Source organism: Bos mutus, chromosome 13 (genome assembly GCF_027580195.1).
Source record: "Bos mutus isolate GX-2022 chromosome 13, NWIPB_WYAK_1.1, whole genome shotgun sequence".
NCBI classification, from domain to species: domain Eukaryota; kingdom Metazoa; phylum Chordata; class Mammalia; order Artiodactyla; family Bovidae; genus Bos; species Bos mutus.
Window position 1 is genome coordinate 15,634,107 of NC_091629.1, and position 24,820 is coordinate 15,658,926.

Here is a 24,820-nt window from a genome sequence, read left to right on the forward strand (position 1 = left end):
CCTTTGGGGGAGACAAATGATGAAGTAGAAAAACAATGTGAGCTCTGAAGCCAAAGAGACACATAATCAAATCTCAGCTCTGACAGTGACTGTCTATTTGAATGTGAGCAAAGAATTTAAACCCTCTAAGCCTCACTTTCCTCAACTCTGAAAATAGGAAGTGATACCTACCTTTCATGACCTGGGAGAGGAGTCGGAAAATGGGTACAAAGTGGCTGGCATTTGAGGAGTGACAGCTTCGTTCCCAAATAGTCAAGTGTGGAGTCTGACATTAATCCGTGGAGCGCAGGTTACCAGTGCCGCAGGTGCTTAGACGAGGGAGCAGCCAGGGTCGTCAGAGTGGACTAAGAGAAGGGAAACATCCCTCTGATCGCATGGCGTCAGAGTGGACTAAGAGCGTAAACATCCCTCTGATCGCATGGCGTCAGAGTGGACTAAGAGCGTAAACATCCCTCTGATCGTATGGCGTCAGAGTGGACTAAGAGAAGGTAAACATCCCTCTGATCGCATGGCGTCAGAGTGGAGTAAGAGAAGGGAAACATCCCTCTGATCACATGGCGTCAGAGTGGACTAAGAGCGTAAACATCCCTCTGATCGTATGGCGTCAGAGTGGACTAAGAGAAGGTAAACATCCCTCTGATCGCATGGCGTCAGAGTGGACTAAGAGAAGGGAAACATCCCTCTGATCGTATGGCTTATTTGTCTCAGAAAGGGAATCCCAGAGTCCACTGGGATCCCTTTAGACAGCCCAGCATGGGCACTTCCTTGGTGGTCTGGTGGCTAAGACCACACTCCCAATGCCAGGGGCAGGGGTTTGATCCCTGGTCCGGGAACTAAGATCCCGCCTGCTTGTATGGTGCAGCCACAAAATACGTAAGTAAACCAGGAAAAGGCTGGCCTAGGTCTGGATAACTATGGGAGCACTTGAACGACGGGCTTAAGCGTTCAGACCTGATAGAAAAGGTCTTCCTTAAGATCCACGGTGAAGTCAGTGAACGCAGAGCAGCTGCCACATGATCCAGCTGGTGCTTCTGGAAGACCCGGTAGCAACAGGGTGTCTGCTGGCTGAAGGGCTGCCATGTGACAGCATTTTAAAGAAACATTCCTTTAAGAACTGCACTACCCTCTAAAGGAGAGGTGCTCTTGTAAATCGAGTTTATATGAGAAGTACATGTGCCATTTAGATCGGTATTCTCAGCAATATAAATGTCCAAACCAGATCCTTTAGATTTCAAACTGGGTATTTGTCGTTGTTAACAAAGCTGGACAACTTTAAACTCGCTAGATAACAGCCAGATGTCCAGTTGGTTGAAGAGGATTGAAGCGTTTCTGGTTTTGAGGTTTGAATGAGAATCCCATCCTCGGTGTGTGTGCTTGCCACACCTTATCGTGTTCCTCTGACTGAGGGACTAGACAACCCTGCTGTGCCGAGATCAACCTTGCGTTCTAGAATCATTCTGTCTTCTTTCCTTTTGAAGTGAGTGGTGGTGCCCTCCGACTCTCCTTCCTGTCTGGATTCCCTCCCCGCACCTATTCCCGATGTGGAAGAATTAGTCGTCTCTCCTCTTCCTCAAAGACTAGCCACCAGAGCGTACTCCCTGGCAGTGGAAGTGACGAATTGGAATCTGGTCCTGCTGGGTCCTCAGCTCGTGGGCTTTTGCCATGTGGGAAAGAGGAGGAGAAAAAGCAGAAGTTGTTGGATGACTTTGTCATCGTGTATTCAGCACGGAAACCATGCTGGTAACAGATATACATTAAATGTGAGCTCCGGGATGTCAGCTTTGAAGGAGAATTAGAGACACACCTCAAACTTCAAAGGGAGGCACGGTTTTAGAATAAAAGCTACAGTTTAATGGGTATTGGAACAGAGACCTATAAATTACAGGGGGTCTGTGTCCGCTTTGCAAACTGACATGGAATACTAATGTAAAAAAATATATATTAGCCTGCTGCCTAACACATAGCCCAATAATGTGGGGTTTTATTATTATCTTTGTTAGTATTACTATTTTTCTCCAGTTCTGTAGAGTTGCATCTAAGGCATGTTCACAAGATGGGGAGAAGCAGGCTGACAAAGAATGTTTATTAGAGGATGAGAACCACACGTAAGAAGCTGTCTTTGGGGCCGCGTCTGGATCTGGCCTCAGGCCTGTTTATTCAGAGTTTTTATTTGCAACTTGGTCAATAAACTGTGAAGCACATTGATCAAGTTTATGAGCTGGGTGGGCTCATTAATGCAATCTAAAATATAAGCAATAAGAATCTCAAACTACTGGCACGAGGGGCGGAAGTTAGGATGTCCTGGGCTTTTTGTTTAATGCAGTTCAATGTGCCACCGTCCTGATGGGAGCAGGTCGTCACATATTTTAACAGAGCCACGCCATCCGGTTACCCGTTCCAGCGCTAGAACTTAATATAACCCAAGAGCAGTGTTAGAAATGTCTTTTCCAAAGGGATTCAGGAACAACCATATGTCTGGACCAGATACAAGGGAGTTTTAAAAGCAACATGATATTAATCAAGCAACGTTTTTTTAAATGTATTTTATTAAAGTTAATTTCTGCTAAACGGCAAAGTCCTTGGTGGCTCAGATGGTAAAGAATCTGCCTACAATCTGAACCCAGGTTCAATCCCTGGGTCAGAAAGATCCCCTGGGGAAGGGAATGCAGCCCACCCCAGTATTCTTGCCTGGAGAATCCCATGGACCAAGGAGCCTGGTGGGCTACAGTCCGTGGGTTGCAAGGAGCTGGACGCAGCTGAGCGACTAGCATTTTCACTTTCACGTTATACATTCTGTATCATATTCTTTTCTGGTTCATCACAGGACATAGAACATAGTCCCGTGTGCTATACAGTAGGACCTCATTGCTTGTCTGGTCTCTGTGTGATCGTTTCCGTCTGCTAATCCCAAACTTCTTCTCCATCCCTCCCCACCCCTCTTCGCTCTTGGCGACCACAGATTGTCCTCTGTGTCTGTGAGTCTGTCTGTTTCACTGACAAGTTCGTTTGTGTCATATTCAGATTCCACGTGTAAGTGACGTCATGTGATGTTTATCCTCGTCTGCCTCCCTCACTTAGTGTGGTCATCTCCACGTGTAAGTGATGTCATGTGATGTTTATCCTCGTCTGCCTCCTTCACTTAGTGTGGTCATCTCCACGTGTAAGTGACGTCATGTGATGTTTATCTTCGTCTGACTCCCTCACTTAGTCGCTCATCTCCACGTGTAAGTGACGTCACGTGATGTTTATCCTCATCTGCCTCCCTCACTTAGTCGCTCATCTCTAGGTCCATCTATCTTGTTGCAAATGGCGGTATTTCATTCTTTTTATGACTGAGTGGCATTTCAGCGTGGATGTGTGTGTGTGTGTACTGCATCTTCTTTATCCATTCGTCTGTTGATGGACATTTAGATTTCTTCCACGTCTTGACTATTGTGAATACTGCTTCTGTGAATATAGGGTGCACGTATGCTTTTGAATTAGAATTTTGTCTGCATATATGCCCAGGAGCGGGATTCCTGGATCATACAGCAACCCTGTTTTTAGTTTTTGAGGGAGCTCTGCACTATCTGCCATAATGGCTGCGCCAGTAACCAGTATACATTCCCATCAACCATGTAGGGGGTTCCCTAAGAAAAGCCTTAAGTAGGTCAGACAGGCTGAGATCATGCCACTTCTCCCCAGCATGTGCAAAAATCCCTTCCATTCGTTGAGTGCATACTCTGTGCAAGCGCTGTGCTAGGCGCCTCACACACCTCACCGTCACACCAGCCATTTCCACACACTGAAGCACGTAAATCCGCACGCCTACTCACCCATTCAGATAGTTCTAGGACTGTAAGAAAGGTGATCATGACTCAGCTGAGGCCTCTTCTGTGCTCCTCCTGGTGATCACTCACTAACCGCACCACTGCCCCCAGAGCCACCAAGGAGAAGGTCCACGCCAACTGACCCGATGCTTTGCTGATGTCCTCGGAGCCTGCCGCCGCCCCCCTGCCACTCGAGAGGCGGTGGAGAAAACTCTCTGTGTGAAGCTCAGCTCCGGGAGCAGCTGCTCAGGGAAGAGAGAGACCCTTGGCACCCATGCAGCCTGCTTCTCCCCAGGGCACACCCAGCTCGAGGGCAGCTGAGCTGGGTTGGGTAAGGGGCTCTCCAACCACCGGCGTCCTCCCCAAAACTACTCCTGCAGGACGCTGGCTCCCCCAGAGTCCTTACTTCCACAGATGAGTTCTCTTCCCATTTCTGAAAATTTTTATTTCTGCTCCTCCCGTACCCCCTGACTTCTAGAAAAGACTGCACACACCTGAACCCTCATTGCAACATAGTTCGAGTTGTTCTTACCGCCCTACATGCACCTCGCGGCATCTCCTTCACCCGCGGAAAGGAAGGTCCCGACATCTGCACTGGGAGGAGCTGCCTTGTGGCCGGACCCCAGCCCGCAGACGCAGATGAGTCTCAGCTCTGCCTCGGGCATGACTCTCCCTTCACAGGCTTTATTGTGTGTTTCCTCAGAACAACCGTCTAATCACCCACTTTTGGTGTGTGAACTGAGGTTCAGAGAGACGCGGTTGACTTGCCCGAGGCTGCACAGCTGCAGCAGTGAATTTGAACCTGACCCCACCGTCCAAGACGCTCAGGACTTGGATTCTGAGCAGGTTGCCGTACGTGTGTCAAACCCTAAAGGGCAACAAGACCCTCGTGTCTCATTACCCGATTTGGGGTCCTTCTAACCGGATATTTCAACTTTCCCCATCTTGAAGGTTATGCCCGTAAGCCAGTGTGCAAATGGAGAGTGCAAGATGGTTTTGAATGGCTCCAGGAGACAACTCTAAACATTTAATCCATCATGGGATGCAAAGTTATCTTCTTTCCATTCTACTCCATTTCCTCTGGTGACATTAATTATAAGATCTCTTCTTGGTATTAAGAAGCATTTTTTAACTGCGTTTACACTTGATGATCTCTCTTTTTAACAAAGACTTAAAAATAATTAGAATTTGATGAGCACCGTTACACATTGCAGTGGTTTTAATACGTTCTTCTGGTTACGGGGAGGACGTTCATATGATGTTCATGTTAAGCTGTTTTCTTTTTAAATACATTTGTTTAAATGAAAAGATAGTCAACTTAAAGAAAAATATCAAGTAAATATAGATGGTACACGGACAGGTCAAGAATTGTGAAAACAGTATGCAGATTACTTTGAGAAATGGTCCACTGGACTAATTCCCAACATAAGGAGTGTTTTCCTGGGTAGTATAGCTTTAAAGTAGGAGACAGCCATATCTTTAGGAACAGACGATACTTACAACGCCAACTCCCGAAACATTAGCAGGATCAGGAGGAGCGGAGCCGTGATGAAGATGACGAAAGCCTCGCTGTCTGGAGGCGTCCCTTCACATCTCAGCCTCACCTGCACCCAGCTTTCAGCTTCCTCTGGAAAACAGTGAGCCGTCAACGGCCAAGAACTTTCCCAACACAGGAACCCAGCGCACAAACCAGTCTCCTTCCAGCCCCCCGCGCAGCAGAGAGCGCCTGGAAAGCCAGCAGGGCTGTTCTCACGTGGTGGGAGGGTTTTTTCAGCTCAGTGTGCACAGGATGTTGACTCTTGAAACTTTTTTGGGTCAGCTTTAAGGCAGTCTGCTTAAAATATCATATAATTCTTTGCCTTTCCATAGGATTAAACAGTACCCGAGTGGTCTCGGGAAGAAGGGGTGTGGTTCCAAGACAGCTACACTACTTGCAATTGCTTCTGAATGTTCTATGATTTTCCAACAATCAGAAGCTTCCAGAAAACCCACAATCCATTTTAGGGATATTTTTCTGTGCTCAGGTAAGCTTCAGTGTGAGAAGAAGATAAGTAGAAATTAGTGGTCAAATCTGAAGATCTCATCTAGAGAGAAAGCTCTGGTAGAAGAGAAGCTCACACAGTTACCAAAAAATGTCTGATCCTTCAAATCATCATGACAGGGGGAAAAACTGGCTTCTGGAACCATTTCCATCATTTTCTAGTTTTATCATCTAAACAAGTGACTCCAGCTCTCTGTACTTTGTTTCTTGCTGTGTAAGTGAAGATCAGCATACTGACCGCTTGGGACTGCTTTAAGTCAGATGATGTTTACCAAGCGCCAGATAAAGAGGATATGTTTGTAAATGTCAGGTCCCTTCTCTCTTGCACGCTGCATGTTTTCTAGGTAAAAATAAAGGCAGGGCTTGGGACAAAATCGACATAGATGGGGCTTCCTTGATGGCTCAGTGGTAAAGAATCCTCCTGCCAATGCAGGAGACACGGGTTCAATCCCTGAAGATCTCACATGCCTCGGAGCAACTAAGCCTGTGCGTCACAACTGTTGAGCCTGTGATCTAGAGCCCAGGAGCCAAGCCTCTGAGCCCACGTCCCACAGCTGCTGAAGCTCACGATCCGCAACAGAGAAGCCACCGCAGTGAGAAGTCCTGGCCCCGCAACTCGAGAGCAGCCCCTGCTCGCCACGACTGGAGAGAAGCTGGGGGCAGCAACAGAGACCCAGCAAAGGCAAAGAGAAATAAATAAATAAACACCGACATAGAAAGAGTTCTTGCCCTGGCGTCCAAGAAAAGAGATGCAAGGGTCTATGAACACCCTGGAGTTATTTGTAAAATATTTTGTTCAAGCTTACTTTTCTGGGAAGAGAATCCAGCTCTGACAAGTGAGTCTCGCAGTGGCCTGTAGCCACCACCCGCCCACCTCAATGTGTCAGAACAACTGCAAGAAGTATGCAAAGACGAACTCTCAGGTTGGAGCTTGTCAAACCGATAGGATGATTGTGACATTGACCTTGGAGAGAATTTGGTAATACCTCTCCTATCTGGGGCAGGACTGAGATGCTAGAATTACTGCAGGGATTAACAGGGTTTGAAGCTCGATATGTTGGACCCCAGCCCTCTGGCCCTCCATAGAAATATTTTAACCAGGTTGTTCTTTGGCGCAATGACCTTGGCCCACATCGAAGGCTGGTAAGAAGCAGCTTCAGATGCTGGCCACCGCCCGACCATCAGGATAAGGCTGAGGACCCTGCTAATGACATCAGCGCCTGCTTCCTCTAAGAGGATCGCGGGATGGATTGCTCTGGACATATTACCAGAATTTTCCGGAGCAGCTCATGCATCTTACCCAACAGTGACTATCTCGTGTGACAGACCGTAGGTCCCTCTCTTCAACAGCTAGCAGGAACTGTCAAGGCACGCGTGTTATTAATACTGGCCCGCAGCCAAGGCCGCCCTTTGTGTTTTCTGTAGCATCCCCTCGTCACCCCATTTGTAGTCAGGCTGCGTCTGTATGTTTATTGCTCCTTCATTGCATTTTAAAATACATCCTTTAATTTACGCTGTTTATATTTGTATTAGCCTCGTTTGAGTTCTTCTTGGAACAAGGTGTGCACAAGCAGTACCCAAAAATGGCACCAGAAAGCCGTTGGCCCTGTTTGGTAACATCCTAACTCTTGCTTTTGTTTTTATCTTCCCTTTAGTCAGTTAAAGAGGATTCAGTCCCCACAGGTGCAGAGGAGAATGTAAGTTACACACAAAATGACAGAATCATTCCATGTTCACCTCTGGCATGAGGGACCCCTGGGCACGTCAGCTCTGGGGTTGTGGGTTCTCGCTTGCTCCAAGTGTGATTCATCCGCTGTAGACTCTTTCACCCTTTCACGTGATTAGTGACTATGGGGGAATGACTTTGGATCAATAGTTGTAACGCCCATTGAATCAATGCAGATAAAATGCAGAATCAGAGCATGCATTTAGCATTTGTTACCATTTAGGGGCTGAAAGAGTCTACTCAAGCCAAGAACATCTTGCTCCTTCCTTAAGGGACATGATACTGCACCCTCTGCTTCATTTTACTTGGATTGCTCTTTCGCTTTTATTTCCATGGCAACCTAGATTCTCTACTAACCGTGGGTGGTACCCAGGACAGGTACCCAGGCATCAGAGCATACTGCTGCACTAGATGCTGTGAGACATTCTCTTGGGCAGGAGAGCTGACTCCATGGGTCTACACTTGACAGACACAAGTTGAGCCTCACTCTCTTTGGGGGCTTTAATTTCCAAGAGTGATGGTCAAGACTTTCAAGACAGTGCATTCATGTCTAAGAAGATGGCTCCGTGTAAGCCATCACACAAATGTATCATTCCAAAACATGTTCCAGGGAGATGAACAAATTGGCCTCGGGAGTGTCAGACCCAAAGCAGCAGCTGTCTGCTCTAAAAGAAGTGCAGTCTTTGGAAAAAATGTTAAAAGTGGGCTCACAACTCCTTAAGATAGAAACTGATTGTTACCATTTTGCCAAAGCAAAATATGTTTGGCTCTTCCGAGATGTCTCTTGTTTGCTTGCCATGGACGGGGCTTGTGTTTTCACTTTTATTTAATTGCTGGAACTGAGCAGAAGTCGGAAATCCAGATATGTCCAGAAATGTTGTCTGTGGTGTGGAGTGAAAATTGGAATGGCTGTGTCGTAATTCTTGCTGGGAGAGAGAGCTTTGGAATCTGCTTTGTCCTGTTGTTGCTTCTTTCTCTTTCCTCCCTCCCTCCTTCCTGTCTTCCTTCTTCCTTCCTTCTCTCTCCCTCTATTCCCCTTCTCCCTCCCCCTTTTTGGAGCCAAACTTACTAGCTTGTAAACCTCAGGACTCTTGTAACTCCAGAAAATTCTCAAGAGTATTACTGGCTATTTTCTAGAGACTCTAACTCTCCATTTCAGCACCCTACAAGGGGGAACTCTTTGAGTCTTCTTCCCAGGAACTTTAAATTTAAAAGCTGCATGTTAAATCCAAAGCATCTGTTAGCTTCCAAGTTCCATGTTTTTTGAAGTGGAACGTCTTTTTGTATGCCTGTGTGTAGGAATCCTGAGGAATCCCGTGTCTCTTGCAGCTTGCATATGCAAGTGCAGAGCAGATCTCTAACTGGCAAATATAAAGCGTCTTATTTTCTACTGTGAAATTTAGAACACAAAAATAACATGAATTAGAGTTAAATGATTGATACCAAAAGATAACACAAAATCAGATCGAGATGCAAGCGAACGCAAAATATTTTGTCAAGAAAATAAAGAAGCATTTTAAAATGCTTTAAATTGCTTAGCCCTACCCGTAATGTTCTCATTTTAAGATTCCACATTTCATCTCCTAATTGACAACTAGTTGAAAAGAATACGGTAAGTGCGTTGTGATCTTGGGCCCATCACCCCCAGGCTGTGCCACCTTTTGGACCTCAGTTTCCTCATCTCTTAAATGGCCGTAATAATATGACTTACCGCTTGTAAGAATCCTTATTCTTGTGAGAATTACATGAATAATGCCTGAAACACAAAAGAACTCAGTAATTCAGGGGTTGGCAAACTGCAGTTCACGGGCCAAATCTAGCCCATCACCTGTGTTTGTGTGACCCACAGGCTAAGAAAGAATGGGTCTTACATTTTGAATGGTTGGAAAAAAAAATCAAAAGAAGAATAATATTTTGTGATATATGAAAATTATACAAAATTCAAATTTCAGCGTTTATAGATAAAGTTTTATTAGAACACAGACACCTTCCTTCCTTTGCCCAGTCTATGGCTGCTGCCGCGAGGGCAGAGTGGAGTCAGCTCAGGGCCTTTTGCAGGAAGTCTACCGCCCCCTGCAGGAACGTCAGTGCACATGCGGTGTAACACCAGGAAGTGGGCGCTTCCCAGGGATCAGGGTTTCTACTTCCTTGGGAAATTACACACCTCCCAGCTGACTCAGTGTCTACATGGAGTGAAGATGTATGAAAAACAATTAATTGGTTTAATTTCCTTCTCCTGAGCAAAAGAGGTGGTGGTAGTCAAAGCAATGGACTGTACTCTAAACTTTCAGAACGGGACAAATAGGTGTCGTTAACCACATTACAAGAGCCCTTTCACTCGCAACTTCTTATGTCTAAAATGTGGTTGAATTTACTTTAAAAAAATATCTCTACCATGAGTTCCCCAAACTGACCTATCAACCAGCCCAAATCAAAGAGCAGAGTGATTTCAAATTTTTTCATGAAAAGAAAAGTAAGGTTTTTTTAAACCAATGAACTCTTTTCATAGAATAAACCTCTGGTTCTATCAGGGGCAAGTTTTTATTTATCCCAATTACAGAGAATATTGAATCCTTTCATTATAATCTGAAAACATCTGGAACACTGGTTAACCTGAGGTCGTGTTCTAACTCATGAGGGGAGAAGAGCTTTCCTTCCCAAGAAGCTCTGCCATCAGGGGAACAGGTAGTTCGGTTGTTTTTCTTAGGAAGTTGTCAGTTGTAAGTGAGAGAACACCCAGCTCTACCTGGAGAAAAAGAAAGTGAAATCTGTTGGCCCTCACGCTCTCCCTTGGCTTAGCCTTCTGGCCTGGCTACTTTCTCAGATTTTCAACAGCACGTCGGTCAGTGCAGAATAAAGGAGAGACTCGTCCAGCAGCAACCCTACATGGCCTGGAATTTGTTCTTTTTCATTGACTTAAATGGGTTTGCATGCTTTATTAGTCAGCATCGGCCGGGTTGTATTGCAGTAACACCCAAGCCCCAGCCCCAGGGGTTTTCAGTAGTAAAAATCCTTTTTCCCCCTTCACTTATGCTGTGTATCAGCTGTGAGTTGGGTATAAAAGTAAAATCACTACAATATCTTTGCAGTCAAGTAACAGGTTATAAATGACAGGTTATAAATCAAATCAGAAAGAATCTAAAAAAAGTCTAAAATAAAAATTGTCAATATTATCATGGCATAGGTGAAGTTTAAGTGGAGGAAACCAATTTTGCTATAAATCACTTTCTGAAACTCATAGCTCTAGTAAAAACTATATAAACCAAATTTCAAGAGTAAATATGGTATAATATTAGAGGCAAAAGTGAAGCGTTTTGCTGAAATGTGTATTGTTGGTGTGAATTGCACTAGCCATCTTCCTGCAACATATAACATGCCCTACTGAAACCAAGGGCCTCCCTGGTAGCTCAGTGGTGAAGAATCCACCTGCCAATGCAGATGATGAGGGTTCAGTCCCTGGTCTGGGAAGATCCCGTGCAAAAGGAAATGGCAACCCACACCAGTATGCCTGCCTGGACATGACCCTATGGACAGAGAAGCCTGGTGAGCTACAGACTATGGGGTTGCAAAACATTGGACATGACTTAGCAACTGAAAGACAGTTGAAATCAAGCAAAAGAGATTTAATTCTAAAATAGAGTGCAAATCTGGGTTTCACTATGCCCATCACACCCAGTTAAAATGTTCAGAGGCAGTCATATATTCTGAATAAGGAATAGCATTTTTTCCAAAGCTCTGGCCTGGAAAGAAATCAGAAAACTATCCAAATAAAAATCAAATTCTCATGTCTGTATATGTAAATAAGATCCTCACTTAGCTCAAATCCTTCTAGATTTCCACACTGGATGTTAATGGATCTTTTTTTTCCCCTTGGCTGCTGCAAGCCAACTTCTTGGCCTGACTTCAAAGCTAATGAGAGTCTCCAGAAGTCTCTTTTTTTTCCCTATTGAAACAGTTGTGTTTCAAAGAATGGACTGTGGGCTAGGATTTATAAGGTGACACCTCTTGACATTTGGAAAGGCCCAGCAAGAAACCATTGCCACTCAAAGTTGATTTACAAAGTTATTGCCATACGGTCATTTTATCATATGAGTAATTGCCCTCTTGTCCCTACACCACACACACACACACACACACAGAGGTAACTTGCTGGTTCAACCACACAAAAATTCTAAACCCAGACAGTGAGTTAGTCTCTGTTCATTACCTACCTAACGGCCATTTCTCATTCCTGTACCCTTTTCCCCTTGATCTTAGGTAAGCTTGGTCACTACCACAGCCCCAAGTATTTGGTTGTGATTTGTCTAAACCAAATCCCATTTTCTTCAGCAATAATTAATCTAGGGATAAGAATGTGACCTACGTTTGGCCAATGAGATGTACTCTGAGTTAGAGGATCAAAATACAGAAATTCACTTGGAGAAAATTTTTAGTTGTGACCTTCCTTCCTTCTTAGGACATTGGGTTTAGGATGTGATACCTGAGGCTGTGGCAGCTACTTTATGCCCATAAGGTAGCAAATAAAAGGGTGGAAAGCCAAGAATGGCAGAGTCGGAGGGTAGCAAGAGCCCGGGTTCTTAGAAACTTTGTGGAGCCACCAAGCCAACCCCATAACGTCCTGTTCCATACTGTTATTTGTTAAGACACTATTAGGTATTTGGTTACTGGTAAACAGCTCCATCCTCATTGAAATGGCTAATTACCTGTTGGTATGTCATTCGCTCATTCAGATGCTTCATCTGTAGACTAGACTGAGCTTGCTTGAGTAACTCAGTAGTCCTTTACTGAGGTAACATATTAAAAATACCTTGCGCATCCGACATAATAAGACATAGTTGTTGATATCTTTCCTAAACAGTGGAGTCGTGCATGGTGGGCGATTCCAGATAATTCATGCCCACACTCTCAAAGTGACAACCACTGGTATTAACTGAATGCTTCCTGTGTGTCAGGCACAGTTCTAAGAACTTTAAATATGTTGCCTGATGTAATTCTCAAAACAACTTTCTGATGTGTCATACTATCCCCATCAAGAAATGAGAAAACCAAGGTGCAGGGACGTTGAGTGGGGACCTTGGCTTAGAGCCCCTGGGAGGGGCAGAGTCTGGATTTAGGCCCAGGCTGGCTGGCGCTGGACGCTGCACTCACAGTCACTGTAGCAGACTGCCAACTCTTCGGCTGGAATTTATTTTACAGAAATGAAATTGAATTAAGTCAGTCCCGGATGTAGCAATCCAGGACCACACTTGACCGCCAATCCAGTCTCTTAGTTGGCCCTAGTCAATGCCTGGTTTCCTAAAGACAGGCCTGGGTCAAAGCTCAGCATCCCAGCAGCAGAAACCTCATTACAAACATGCTTTGTTGGCCAGTGCAGTACTTTTAGCCTCTTCACATCTTTTGATGGGACAACTTACTTTCGTTTGCCACAGTCCCCTCCTTTTTGTCTTAGGCCTGGTCAGTCCATGCTGACGCCACCTACCTTGCATTCTGGGACTTTTGACTTCATAATTCCCCAACCTAGATCTTAGATTACGAAGAGGAAATGCTGGAACTCGTCAATACCCTAAGAAACGGAAGGTGGGGAGAGAGTGCTATGATTTAATTGCCGTATTTTAGGATGTGTGTATGTTGGTTTGTTGATGGATGCCTTCTTGCTTCAACTGACAGTATAGAATGAAGGGTCCTTCTCAATTCAGATCATTTGGGTTATTTACAAACCAGTGATATTTTCTGCATGAAGAAAGGAAAATATTTTCTCCACAATCATGCTGTGTTTCTGGAAATGACTCTGTTCCCCTCCCCTCAACTCTAACAGCAAGAAAAGAATTTGGAGGAGGCTAGGGGTCTGGTACCAGCCAAAACAAATGCAGAGAGGCCATTGACTCTAGAGACTTCTCTCTGAGGCAGAGACGGCAAGCGTTTGTGGAAATGGCCAGATAGTGAATGTTTCAGATTTTGCTGGCTACATAGGGTTTCTGTTGCCAATTTTTCCATCTTTTTAAACAATTTTTCCAACCCTTTAAAAATGTAGAATCTATTCTTAGCTCAGGGGCCATCCCCAAGCAGACTCTGGAAAGAATTTGGTAGAAGTTTGCCAACCCCTGCCTGCGGAAACAAAAAGGAAGCTATAAAACTCTCTCCAGGCCAGATGTCCTGTTGCCAGGACAAATGCAAACACAAAAGCCGCCCCAGGTGTAGCGAGCACAGCGCAGAGGGAGTGAGGCGATGCAGACAGACAGGTCTGGAGTCGGGGCTCAGGTGAGTTGTCTAAGGGCAGGGCTCCTGTCTCAGCCCCGCGTCAGCAACCGCTCAGACAGCTCACTGAGGACCGTGCGGGGCTTAGCGTGCCTTTGCCGAGTTCTCCCTGCTTCTGAGAGCAGGGACTCCAGTGAAGCAACAGGAGCAAGTGGCTCGTCTGAGGAGGAGTGGGAAGTGGTACTGAGAAGTCGAGGCCATGGAAGAGAGGGCGTCCCGCCATCCTTTCCGAGAGGCGGGGGTTTCTCTCCGCGGTGGGGAGCTAGGCTGTGCGGTGGGAACCGTCCTGCCACCGTCTCAGCTTCGGACTCTCAAGCCAATGGTGACGCCCGATTTTCCCGTAAGCCGAGTGTGACTCTCCTCTACGGGAGCCCAAATCTAATAGGGTCTAATAGCGTCTAATAGAGTGAAAAGGTACCGAATGTGCCCGTAAGCCGAGTGTGACTCTCCTCTACGGGAGCCCAAATCTAATAGGGTCTAATAGCGTCTAATAGAGTGAAGAGGTACCGAATGCGCGGTGACGCGCCTTTCCTAAAAGGGCGTCCTCAGCCGGAGCGTGTGGCTTCACCGGGCAGGACGTTTGCCTCTTCTGAATCCGTGTCTTTGGAGAGCACGTGGTGTGGCGGGTACTTCCTGACGACGTGCCCGTGTAGAAAGGGCTCCAGGCTCCAAACTGCAGCAACCATGTGGGTGAGGGGACAGCCAGGACCCACTGTATAAAGCATGTCTGGGGATGGTTTTTTTCCCCCACTGTCTTATCACCTGGCCGAACAATCCAGGTGGTGTGTGAGTCGCCAGTAGAGGCTGTAAAGTCTGAGGAAGTAGAGTCAGCCTTACAAACAGTGGATCTCGGCGAAGAAGGAGAGCGCACACCCGAGCCGGCAGAAGAAGCACCCAGGAGAGAAGAACGCAAAGCCCCGAGGCCCTCCCTGATGGCGCTCCTCAGACAGATGGTAAGCTCTGCTTCCGGCTCAGGGCGGCTGAGATGCCCGCGCCAGCTTCTGAGACCCAAGAGCCCAAGGCAGGTGGTCAGCCAGGGCTCTAGGTAGCATGGAAGGAATACCAACTAAACACCAAAAATCCCTTTCATCCTGCTGACTCAGTCACAGAGAATGTCTCCTCGTTGTTTATTTTCCTTAACCCTTCAGTTCAGTTCAGTTCGGTCGCTCAGTCACGTCCAACTCTTTGCGACCCCATGAATCGCAGCACGCCAGGCCTCCCTGTCCATCACCAACTCCCGGAGTTCACTCAGACTCACGTCCATCGAGTCAGTGATGCCATCCAGTAACCCTTAACCCCTGCTAACTTCCTTCTCAACAAAGGAAGAGGTCGCCTAGGCTCCTGAGCCGTGGCAGCCAACAGTAACCACCTGGAAATTGTGTTATTTAGTTTTAATTTTATTTATTTTTAAAAGTTTCCTTCTGTTTTTGGCAAGCGGTTCTGCTTTCCTCGTTATGGTAATAATATGCAGTTTCCTTTGAAAATAAAGGAAACTCCCTTCCATAAAGAACATAAGGCGTTTTTAAAGGATTGAGTAATAAATGGTTCAATTTATATTTTGATGTTGGAAAACTTTTGAAGGGGATGTGTGGGTGACACAAATTTGGGCAAAGCCTGTTTAAAGACAATTCCAGACAGGATATGATATGAAAGGAAATGACAATTTCCTAATAGCGTGTGTAATTTAGCTGGTGAATTTGCCCTTCTTAACTTCTATAGCATTGAAAGAATGTGGGCAGACATCTTTGGGTGTCTATGAAGAGTTATGTATATTAAATATTTAAACATCCGGGAACTTAAATAATATAATGCAATCAAACCCCAATCGTTTGGAATACAAAACAAAAAACAAAAACATGTAAAAGGTCATTGGTTTAATTCTCTTTTAATGAAAAGCAAGAATTTCATTATAGTGTGCCTTTATTTCCAGGAGTATTTGGGAATTTAATCCTTTGAGAAAACAACTCTCTAATTTCACAAGCTCAACCTGTTAAGGAATTCTTTCTAGTCCACAAAACAAAACAGAACAAAACCCTTGCCAGTGGGAGATGAGGCATATTAAAAATCACTGTCAGAGATTGTTGATGGGAATCATTTTCTTTTATTGCTGACTCCTCATGGAGTAAGAAGCGGTAGGCAGTCTGCATGACCGGGACCCCATCCATCTTCCTGGCCAGTCATTCTGCAGTTTGGCACTGAAAACAGGCCTCGAGATTTGAGATTTTTAAATCAATTTTTACATCAGGAAGGAAAAGAACATTTGGCCTCTCTCTGGCAACCCATCTGAATTACAAATGGGATCCCCAAATAACTCATCACAACGCTGAGGGTGATCCAGCTTTCTCATTTCTGGATGGAGCTGAGAGATACAAAAAAAAAGAAAAGGCAAACAGAATGACTTTGTCTTCCAAATAATTGACATGAGACTTCTTCCTTTAAAAGAGAGAAAGATATGAGCGACTCCAGATAAAGCATGGAAAGGCCTCTCAACCACCCACTGCATCCATTCCAAACACATCCTTGAATTCAAGTGAGGTCCCCTGTTTAAACGCATCCTCCAGAGTCATCCACTGGGTGATGTTTGGGGATGTTTTACAGCAGTAAAAACTGTAAGTCTGAACTGTTAGGCCAACAAATTGGAAATAAGAGTCCCTTAGAATCGATTTTCTGCAGGATACGGATGAGGTGGAAAAGGACATAATTTCCCCAAGTAACCCGCAGTCAGTTCACAGCATCAGGGCTCACAGTGTCCATTACTCTTATTTCCTCTTTCCCATTAAAAAGCTTAGACCTGGGATTTGAATATTAGTGCCTCCTATTAATGTTCAAACCCCTACGCTTCCATGATGGTTGGGGTTTCCCCTAAAATTCCAGATATCCTAATTATTCATTGACATTACTGAATTATCCTGATTATACTGAATATATATAAACATGCTGACTTATCATTACATAGAAATATACTAAATTATCATTACATTATCATGTTCTGATGAACCTTTGCTCTACTGATGGACGTTTGGTTTGTTTCCGACTTTCTGCATTTCATTTACTCACTTACTCAACAAATATCACTAAGCTCCCACTATGTTGCAGGCAGCAGAGATGAACGATGAGCATAAACAGATGTGGTCCCCGTCCTCATGGAGAACAAAACCTAGCAAAGAAAACAGATTTGTTTTGAAGTCTATGCCACATTCAGTGAGCACACACCATGTATTTTCGACTCACAACCTCAGCTGCTTCACCAAACTGCATGAACCTCTTTATAACCTATTTTCTGCACAGGTGTTAATATCCCCATGGAGTACACTCCTGCAAGATGGCAATTAGCAATTAATTTCAGGAAACACTTCCAGTTAACATTTCATGGCTTCCAAACAAAGTCTTTGGATTTTTGTAGGAAAAATAAAAATCTTGTCTAAGAGCTTGAAGATAGACAGCATCTAGCCCATCACTATGGGGTTTTTCTTTTTTCTTTTTTGAGTATGTGCTTAAGCATTATAATTGAATAAGTAAATATTTTAAACTGACTTCAGATATTTTTAGCAGAATATAGTTTTTAATATTAATTGACTTTAGTAATGAGCCAATATTGTAATGAGCCAATATTATAAAATATACAATATTGTAAAGTTTTACAATATTGTATATTGTAAAACAGTATATTTTTATTTAGTAATGAGCCAATATTGTAAATTTAATTTAATTTAATCATCCTTTAATTACAAATAAATAAATTTTTAAAAATAATTGACTTTAATAGAAGAGAAAACTCAATTGCAAATACATCACCCTCATTTTGTAATCAGGGTTTCAATTCATCTGACCATTGATTTTCTACTTTCTAGTCTTCACTTCCCTTAAATTTCTTTCAGATAGCGTATTTTACTATCTCATGGCAAAGTACCTCTTGGCTGAATTTTTTTTTAATAAATGCATTGCCCAGTTGATTTCTAAAGAGATCTTTTTTCCCAGAAATTATTCTTTCATAAAAATCATTTTTCAAATAATTATATTTCCAGGAAAAGAAAGCAGAGTCATATAAGTCCTAGGATCACATTGACCACGTGTAGATGTAGCACTTTACAAACATCCCATGGGCTCCTGCAGACTTTGGAAACAATTACGAGGAATGGCTAAGACATCTGTCCACCCTAAATAGAAAGCGATACCTACGTGTATTCATTCAACGGTGTGTCAGAAATTGGCTGTTTGAAGCACTCGTGTCTTTTTACAAAGTGAGTGGGTAGAGACCTGTATTCGGGTACCCACAAACCAGGTGGGCAGATGAAAGCAGAAAGGTGGTGGATGGAAGCATAAAGGCGTAGATTTTCACTCTGTCAATATTAATAACACCTTACTCTTGAGAAGTGCTTTCTCCTGCAAACTGTTGCACAGCGCTTCCTTTAATCCTCCTCCTGTCTCTTTCTTTGGACCGTTGATTTTGTAAGAAACTCTTTGTTGGAATAACCATCTCAGGCTTAGATAAGAAAGACTCTTAAACTTTAATACTGGGGAAATTAAATGCCCAAATGAGACAGCCATGAAATCAGAGGGGTTTTGTTAATTGCATCAATCTAGTAAGTCCAAGAAAACCTGCTGACATGGACTGTCTCATGGAAAAAAAGAGACTTGTTTGTAAGGTTAACTCTTAAACAAAACACGGGAGTCTTTTAGCCAAAGTTTTTAATCTTGGATTCCTCCCGAGTATTAAAATATGAATACCAAGTTGTTCTTTAAGGAAAGGCTTTTTAAAGTAGCATTTGTTTGGGGCAATTCCTGGCTTCACCAGAGATTTGGCATTCCTTCCCACCCTGAAAGGGGACTCTATAGTCATTTGGCGGGTCTCAGCTATTAATAGTAATAATAATAGCTACCGTTTGTTTATCGCATGCAAATTACGTGGCCAGTCCTGTGCCGAGCACAGCGCGTGCATCAACTCGTTTATAACCCAAAGTCCCCGCCCGCAAACCCTCTTACTGCCCCACTGTGCAAATGCGGGTATTGAAGACTCGGCGTTTAAGCGACCTGCCCAAGGTCACGGAGTTGTGACCAGCAGAGGCAGAACGCACACTCGGGCTTTCGTTGCCTCTAAAGCTCACCCTGGCACTCGCGTGTTAGTGATGCTTCCTGTGCTTCCGGGAGCTGTTTAATTTAAAAGCAGATAGAACAGCCAAAGGTCCACTTTTGTGATTTTCTTATTCATGTTCTCTGTGGAAACATCATGTTTATGTGTTGGGCTTACCTGAAATGACACTTACCTGAAAATACGACCAAGCAAAAGATAGGAGAATTAATCCATGACTTTCGTAATGCTTGGACACAAGTTTTCTGAATGTACTTGCCACTAAAATAAGATTTATGTTGGCTGTTTCATTTTGTCTGAATTGTCCAATTCCGTTTCAAGTGAGCCTCTTGGTAAAACACAAAGGTTGGACTCAAAACCTTTGTTTATCTTGGAGCTTTCTAGCAGATCCAGTTCCTGGAATCTGTTGTAATGGGGCTGATTTAGTAAACAACCAGGCTATTGTACTCGCTAAAATAAAATGTCATCCCAATTCTTCTTTTAAATATCAACTTCAGTTGAAGTAGATCTCTATCAAAATACATTTGCATTCCTTTCAAAGAGATGGGAACTGACCACCAAACATTTCCACTAGGATTTTGAATAAGTGATGTATATTGGAGATGCTTCAAACATTCTTTGGGAATGAAGCTATAGTCATGCATGGCACAATGAAAGACATTTAAAAAGTGATTTTATTAACATGCAAGGCTTGGTTGCGAATCCAAGCCCTGAGATGCTTCGTCTTTGATTCCCATGAATAAAAATAAACTCTGTAAAGAAAGTTGCTCAATAATATCACACTGGGAAATCTCCGAAATTACTTAATAGTCTTCAGACTGTTCTTTAAAGTACTAAATAGTCTCTGAAAGGATTTTTTCATCTCTTTAAACACCAAGTCTGTTATTTTTGACAGCTGGGGGAAAAATAAGCTGCTGTGGTTATAGTCCTTTGAGTACAAAGCCCAACAGGAACTATTTTAATTTATCACTGAAAGAGGGCTCTGCAGAGAGGAAAGAGAAGGGGTGGAAAGAATGTGAGAGAGAGGGAGAGAGGAAAGAAGAAGGGAGGGAGGGAGGAAGCAGGGAAGTAACTGTCAGTACCTGCTGATGTTGAAGAGACAGCAGACAGACTTAACAAGACTCTGTCTAAACTCACGTATAGTCACCTTTCCACAAGTGCAGCTTGGTAGCTCAGTCGATGCAGGAGACCCAGGTTTGATCCTTGGGTTGGGAAGACCCTCTGGAGAAGGAAATGGCAACCCACTGCAGTATTCTTGCCTGGGAAATCCCATGGACAGGTCGAAAGGGCCCAACACGACTTAGCAACTCAACTACTAAACTATACCTCAAAACGAACGCAGAGAATAATCACGAAAAAGCTCAAGGCAGTTACTAAACTGTACCTCAAAACGAACAGCAGAGAATAGTCACGAAAAAGCTCAAGGCAGTTACTAAACTGTACCTCAAAACGAACAGCAGAGAATAGTCACGAAAAAGCTCAAGGCAGTTACTAAACTGTACCTCAAAACGAACAGCAGAGAAGAATCACGAAAAAGCTCAAGGCAGTCTCCTTTACTTTTTGTAAAGACTTTGAACTTCTTTGCAGTGATTTCCCTGGCATCCTGAGGGTCTCTTTTCAAGATTGTAGCCTAGATCCACTACTGCCCAGGGAATCTGCAGATTCAATCCAAGCCGCCCTCCCCCAACTCCCACCAAAGGCTAGCAACAGAGGGAAGACAGAAGAAGGCAGATCTCAGTCTTAAAGTGGCAGGTACCCAGCACTAGCACATTGGAACAATTAAACTTAGGGAAGTTAAAAATCTCTGTCCGAGGGGGATGTAACATGACTCCTAATGTCCATTCGGCTTTTCCTTACAAAATCACTTTGGTTGGTTTCTGCCTTTCAGCATTCCCTAACGGCCAGCTCATGAGGGCAGGGCCCTGTGTTCTAAAGGACACTATAGAGCGTGTTTGAGTAGGAGAGTCAGTGACAACACAGCCCGAATTTTAGAGGCCCCAGGAACCCCAAAGAGGTCAAACTTTTAGGTGAGACCTGAAGGAGCTGGTTGTAGGGAACAAAATAATAACCAAGAACCCTTTTCCCTGCTAACTGTTCTCAAGAAGACGGGCCTTGTAGAGCAATGCAGGAAGCCTAGAGGGAGGAGACAGCCAGTTTCCACCTGAACGGGTCTAACCTGCAGAGAACAGATCCTCGATTGCCTTTGGGCTGGACAGCTCTCAGGAGAGGCTAAAGCGGCTGGCGCCAGTATCACGCTGGTAGAGCCTCTAGCTTAGATTGTCAGTGTAAGGAGCCAAAGCTGTGACTTCAACCCCATTCAGCACGTCCTGATGCCACTGGCCACGGCGGGGGTGCTAAGCATCGGAAAAGAGAATGTTCAACATAACCCATCTCTCTACAAGGGGCAAAACGGACTACAACAAAACACCCACCACCTAAACGCTACCAGCGGTTTACTCTTCATTTACTAACTCATACATTCTGTGTGTTCTCTGATGTCCTGGTTCCAACATCAGTATTTTCATCATCACTTATTTACCCCAGAATAACATAATCTCAGGATTTAAGACCTTTATTGTTGTTTTTGGAAACCAACACTTGAATTTAGCCAGACTCTGGTTACAGACCGCACGGGAATTCTGTCTCATGAGCAGCGCGTTTCTCGTTGGTCTTCCATTTTCTTGGCCTTGCACCTCAGCAGTGAATGACTGAGGTCATCCATTTCAGAACTTCCCTTGCATTTTCCCTGTTGCTGTGCTTCTGGTCGCTGAAAGGCCATTGTCTGTTTGTTATTTTAGTCAGTGAAAGGGGATGGAGGGATCACCCACTCTGAAGAAATAAATGAGAAAGACTCCAGCTACCAAGTAAGTGATCTGTAACCTCGGTTCGGTGGTGGGTTTAGCTGCTATGTTCTTGGTTCTTTCGAGCCTCATGCCCAGTCAGTTCTCAACCGCAGCCAACACATCTGACATCTCTAGGTCGGGCACCTACTGTATACCAGGCACCGTCTTGGACTTGGAAGACGCAATAAATGTTCATTACTGTGTTTATCAGCATGAGCTACCGTACGGTACCATAGAGAGGAGAGAAAATGAGTGTTTTGATTTTTCTTCTTATAAAGACACTGTTCCTACTAGTTGAGGGCCCCATCTTTATGACATTAATTAGCCTTAAGTCTTTACTCCAAATACTCTCAAGGACAAGCTGGCTTTCCTCAGCTATTTCTTACTGTAAAGTCTCACACACGCTCTTCCCTCTCTGCACATGGATAATTCCTCCTCGTCCTTCACATCTTGGCTTAAACGTCACCTCCTCAAAAACCTGTTCCCTTCCCACCCATCGTCTCTGCACCTCGTTCTTTTACTCCATGGCACTCGTCACACGTTGCAGGAAGTCGTCTGTCCGCTAGTCGTCTGTCTCCCTTCCCCTTCCCACCCCTGTCTGGGGCGCTTGTGGAGCAAGGAAGGGACCAGGGACCTGTTCTTTTTTTTTATCACACTGCATGGTGCCTGGTACACAGTAGCAGCTACTTCTGGAATAGATGAGCGGAAGACGGGGGGTCATGCGGGCTGTTTCTATCATTTTCTCTATCCTGGAGAAACAGTTATGTTTGTATAACTGTACATATCCTTTTTTTCCCCAGTGGGAATCCTTTCACGCTCAACATCCTATTTTATAATCTGTACTCTTTCTTAACTTAGAAATATACCTCCAAAAAAATGTCATTAATATTCTTCTTCTAATTTTGGTGATACGGAGACATGGTTAAGTGTATGGGCTGCAGGCTTCAGACTGCCTGGGTTTGAATCCTGGCTCAGCTGTTTTTTGGTTGTGTGACTAAAGGCAAGTTACCAATCCCTCCAGGCCTCAGTTTCCTCATCTGTATAATGGGGCTAGGAAACGCACTGCTTTATAGGGCTGTCATATTTGGATGGATCTATACGTGTGGAGCACGTAGAACATTCCTGGTGGAGAGGAGTCACTGGATTGTAGTTGCTGTAATATCTTACAGAAGAACCTGAACGAATGTTTGGCCAACCCAGTTCTTCCTTACTCCACACACTTTCACACTGGTTAGGACTTCAGCTTATAAAGTCACACCCTCTGCTGCTGTTTCATTACTATTATGGCTTCTGACGATAAATTACTACCCTGTAATGTTGTTCATACACAAACACACATTCTAGCAATTACTAAATAATTTATTATTTATACTTCCATAATAGTTGGTTTCTCTTACACATTTCAACATGTAATATATTGCCTTTTACAGCATTCACATTGTTTTTATCTTTCTTTTTTAACTGACTACTATACCCACCCTTCCTCCAAACCTATATTCTAGACCCCTTTGGAACTAAAAATCCCAAAGGGTACTGTCTTGGAAACATGATAAACTTCTGTTGTTCACTATGGAATATTTACATGTGTTTGTACATTTTGTCTGGAATCTGACAGTGAATCAGTTATGCCCATCATTTTGATTCTACAATCTGACTGTAGTCACTGGAGATCTGAACGAGCTGGAAATGTCATTCTATTTACACTCATCTAGGAATGTTTCGAGAGTTCTGTTTTCCAGGGTCTTGGATACAGACATGAGAAGATTTGTGTGTAGTATTGGGAGATGACAAATGTTTAGTTTAATTTTAGGAGGAGGGGTAGACAGTCTCTGCTCCTTTTAGATTCTCCCTCTCTGAGGTATAAAAGCCTTAACTGATGCTTCCACAAAGAGAAAGCACAAGGAATTCCCAGCCTGGCTTGGCTTCCAGTGTCTGAATCAAATGGGACCTTCTGATGATCTTGTCCTCCAGCTTCCTGCCAACGTCCCTGGGTTCTAGGAGGGGACGCACTCAGATGATTCAGATGTGAATAAGTTTTGTTATAAATTTTCAGAATGTATAGGGTCAAACCCCAAGCAAAGATTCTAAATCTTCTGCATTTCATGACAAAGCAATCATACACTGTTCAGACTCTTAGCTCATTTTGAAGGAAAGGACTCAGCCATGTATTGTTTCCAAATTTAGCTTCTAAGCTATTTTTTTTTTAATTAAGCTAATAGGGATGGCGTAACCATGTGGTAAATAGACATGACCCACTGAAGGCTCCTTTCTTAAAAAAAAAAAACACAGTATCAAAGGAGAGCTGTTTGTGGGGACGCCCCACTTCACACCTGAGTGATGAGCTAAGGGAAATGTTTTGGAAACATTGGGAAGGCCAGTTGCTGGCCATTCATTCCAGACTTACCATGTGTCAGGCGAGGTGCTGGATATAGAGCGATAGAAGAAACTCAGAGGAGTCTTATCCTCTAGAGCTTCCCTTCCATCAGAGGGAGTCAGAACACTTCCACATGAGCAAAGAAATCCCAAACATAAAGAAAACTCAGCAGTGTTCCCCAAGAAGGGGGTCAGGCTTCCTCAGACTCTCTCAGCTGGGGCTGCGTCTCCAAGGAGCACAGCTAAGCTGAGACCTGATGGAAAAGACGCGGCCCCTGAAGCCCTGAGACACCCCGAGCAGCAGCGTAGCCAGGAGGAGGCTCCGCTTTCAGAGTCAGCTTCTGCAAGGGAGAAAAGCCCCTGGTGGCTGTAGCAGAATGAACAGGGCCAGGACGAGGCCAGTGAGGCACAGGGGCACCCAATCCAGCAAGTATTCCCTGAGCACCTCCTCTGTACCCGGCACTGGGACCTCCCATCCCTCAAAGCCACCAATGAGTGTTAAGCCAGGAGGACCAATTCGTCCCAGTTTGCCCAGGACTTTCCTGGTGTGGGGGCTTCCCAGGTGGAGCTAGCGGTAAAGAATCCACCTGCAACGAAGGAGACTCAAGAGACATGGGTTCGATCCCTGAGTCGGGAAGTTTCCCTGGAGGAGGAAATGGCAACCCACTCCAGTATTCCTGCCTG

The 24,820-nt window shown here is 44.3% G+C and overlaps 1 protein-coding gene across 12 annotated transcripts in view; it reads left to right on the forward strand.

Annotated features, from left to right (window-relative positions):
- BCAS1 (brain enriched myelin associated protein 1) overlaps positions 1 to 24,820 on the forward strand; it is a 100,012-nt gene that overhangs the window by 69,396 nt on the left and 5,796 nt on the right. For 6 of the 12 annotated variants that reach the window (XM_070381002.1, XM_070381008.1, XM_070381004.1 and 3 more), the window contains 3 exons: positions 7,506 to 7,547; positions 14,611 to 14,784; positions 21,719 to 21,784. The exons of 2 other annotated variants lie outside the window; for them this stretch is intronic. In XM_070381002.1, coding sequence (XP_070237103.1) covers positions 7,506 to 7,547; positions 14,611 to 14,784; positions 21,719 to 21,784 — 282 coding nt within the window. The remainder of the gene's footprint in view (positions 1 to 7,505; positions 7,548 to 14,610; positions 14,785 to 21,718; positions 21,785 to 24,820) is intronic. 4 more of the 12 variants (XM_070381007.1, XM_070381010.1, XM_070381009.1 and 1 more) reach the window with 3 other exon arrangements.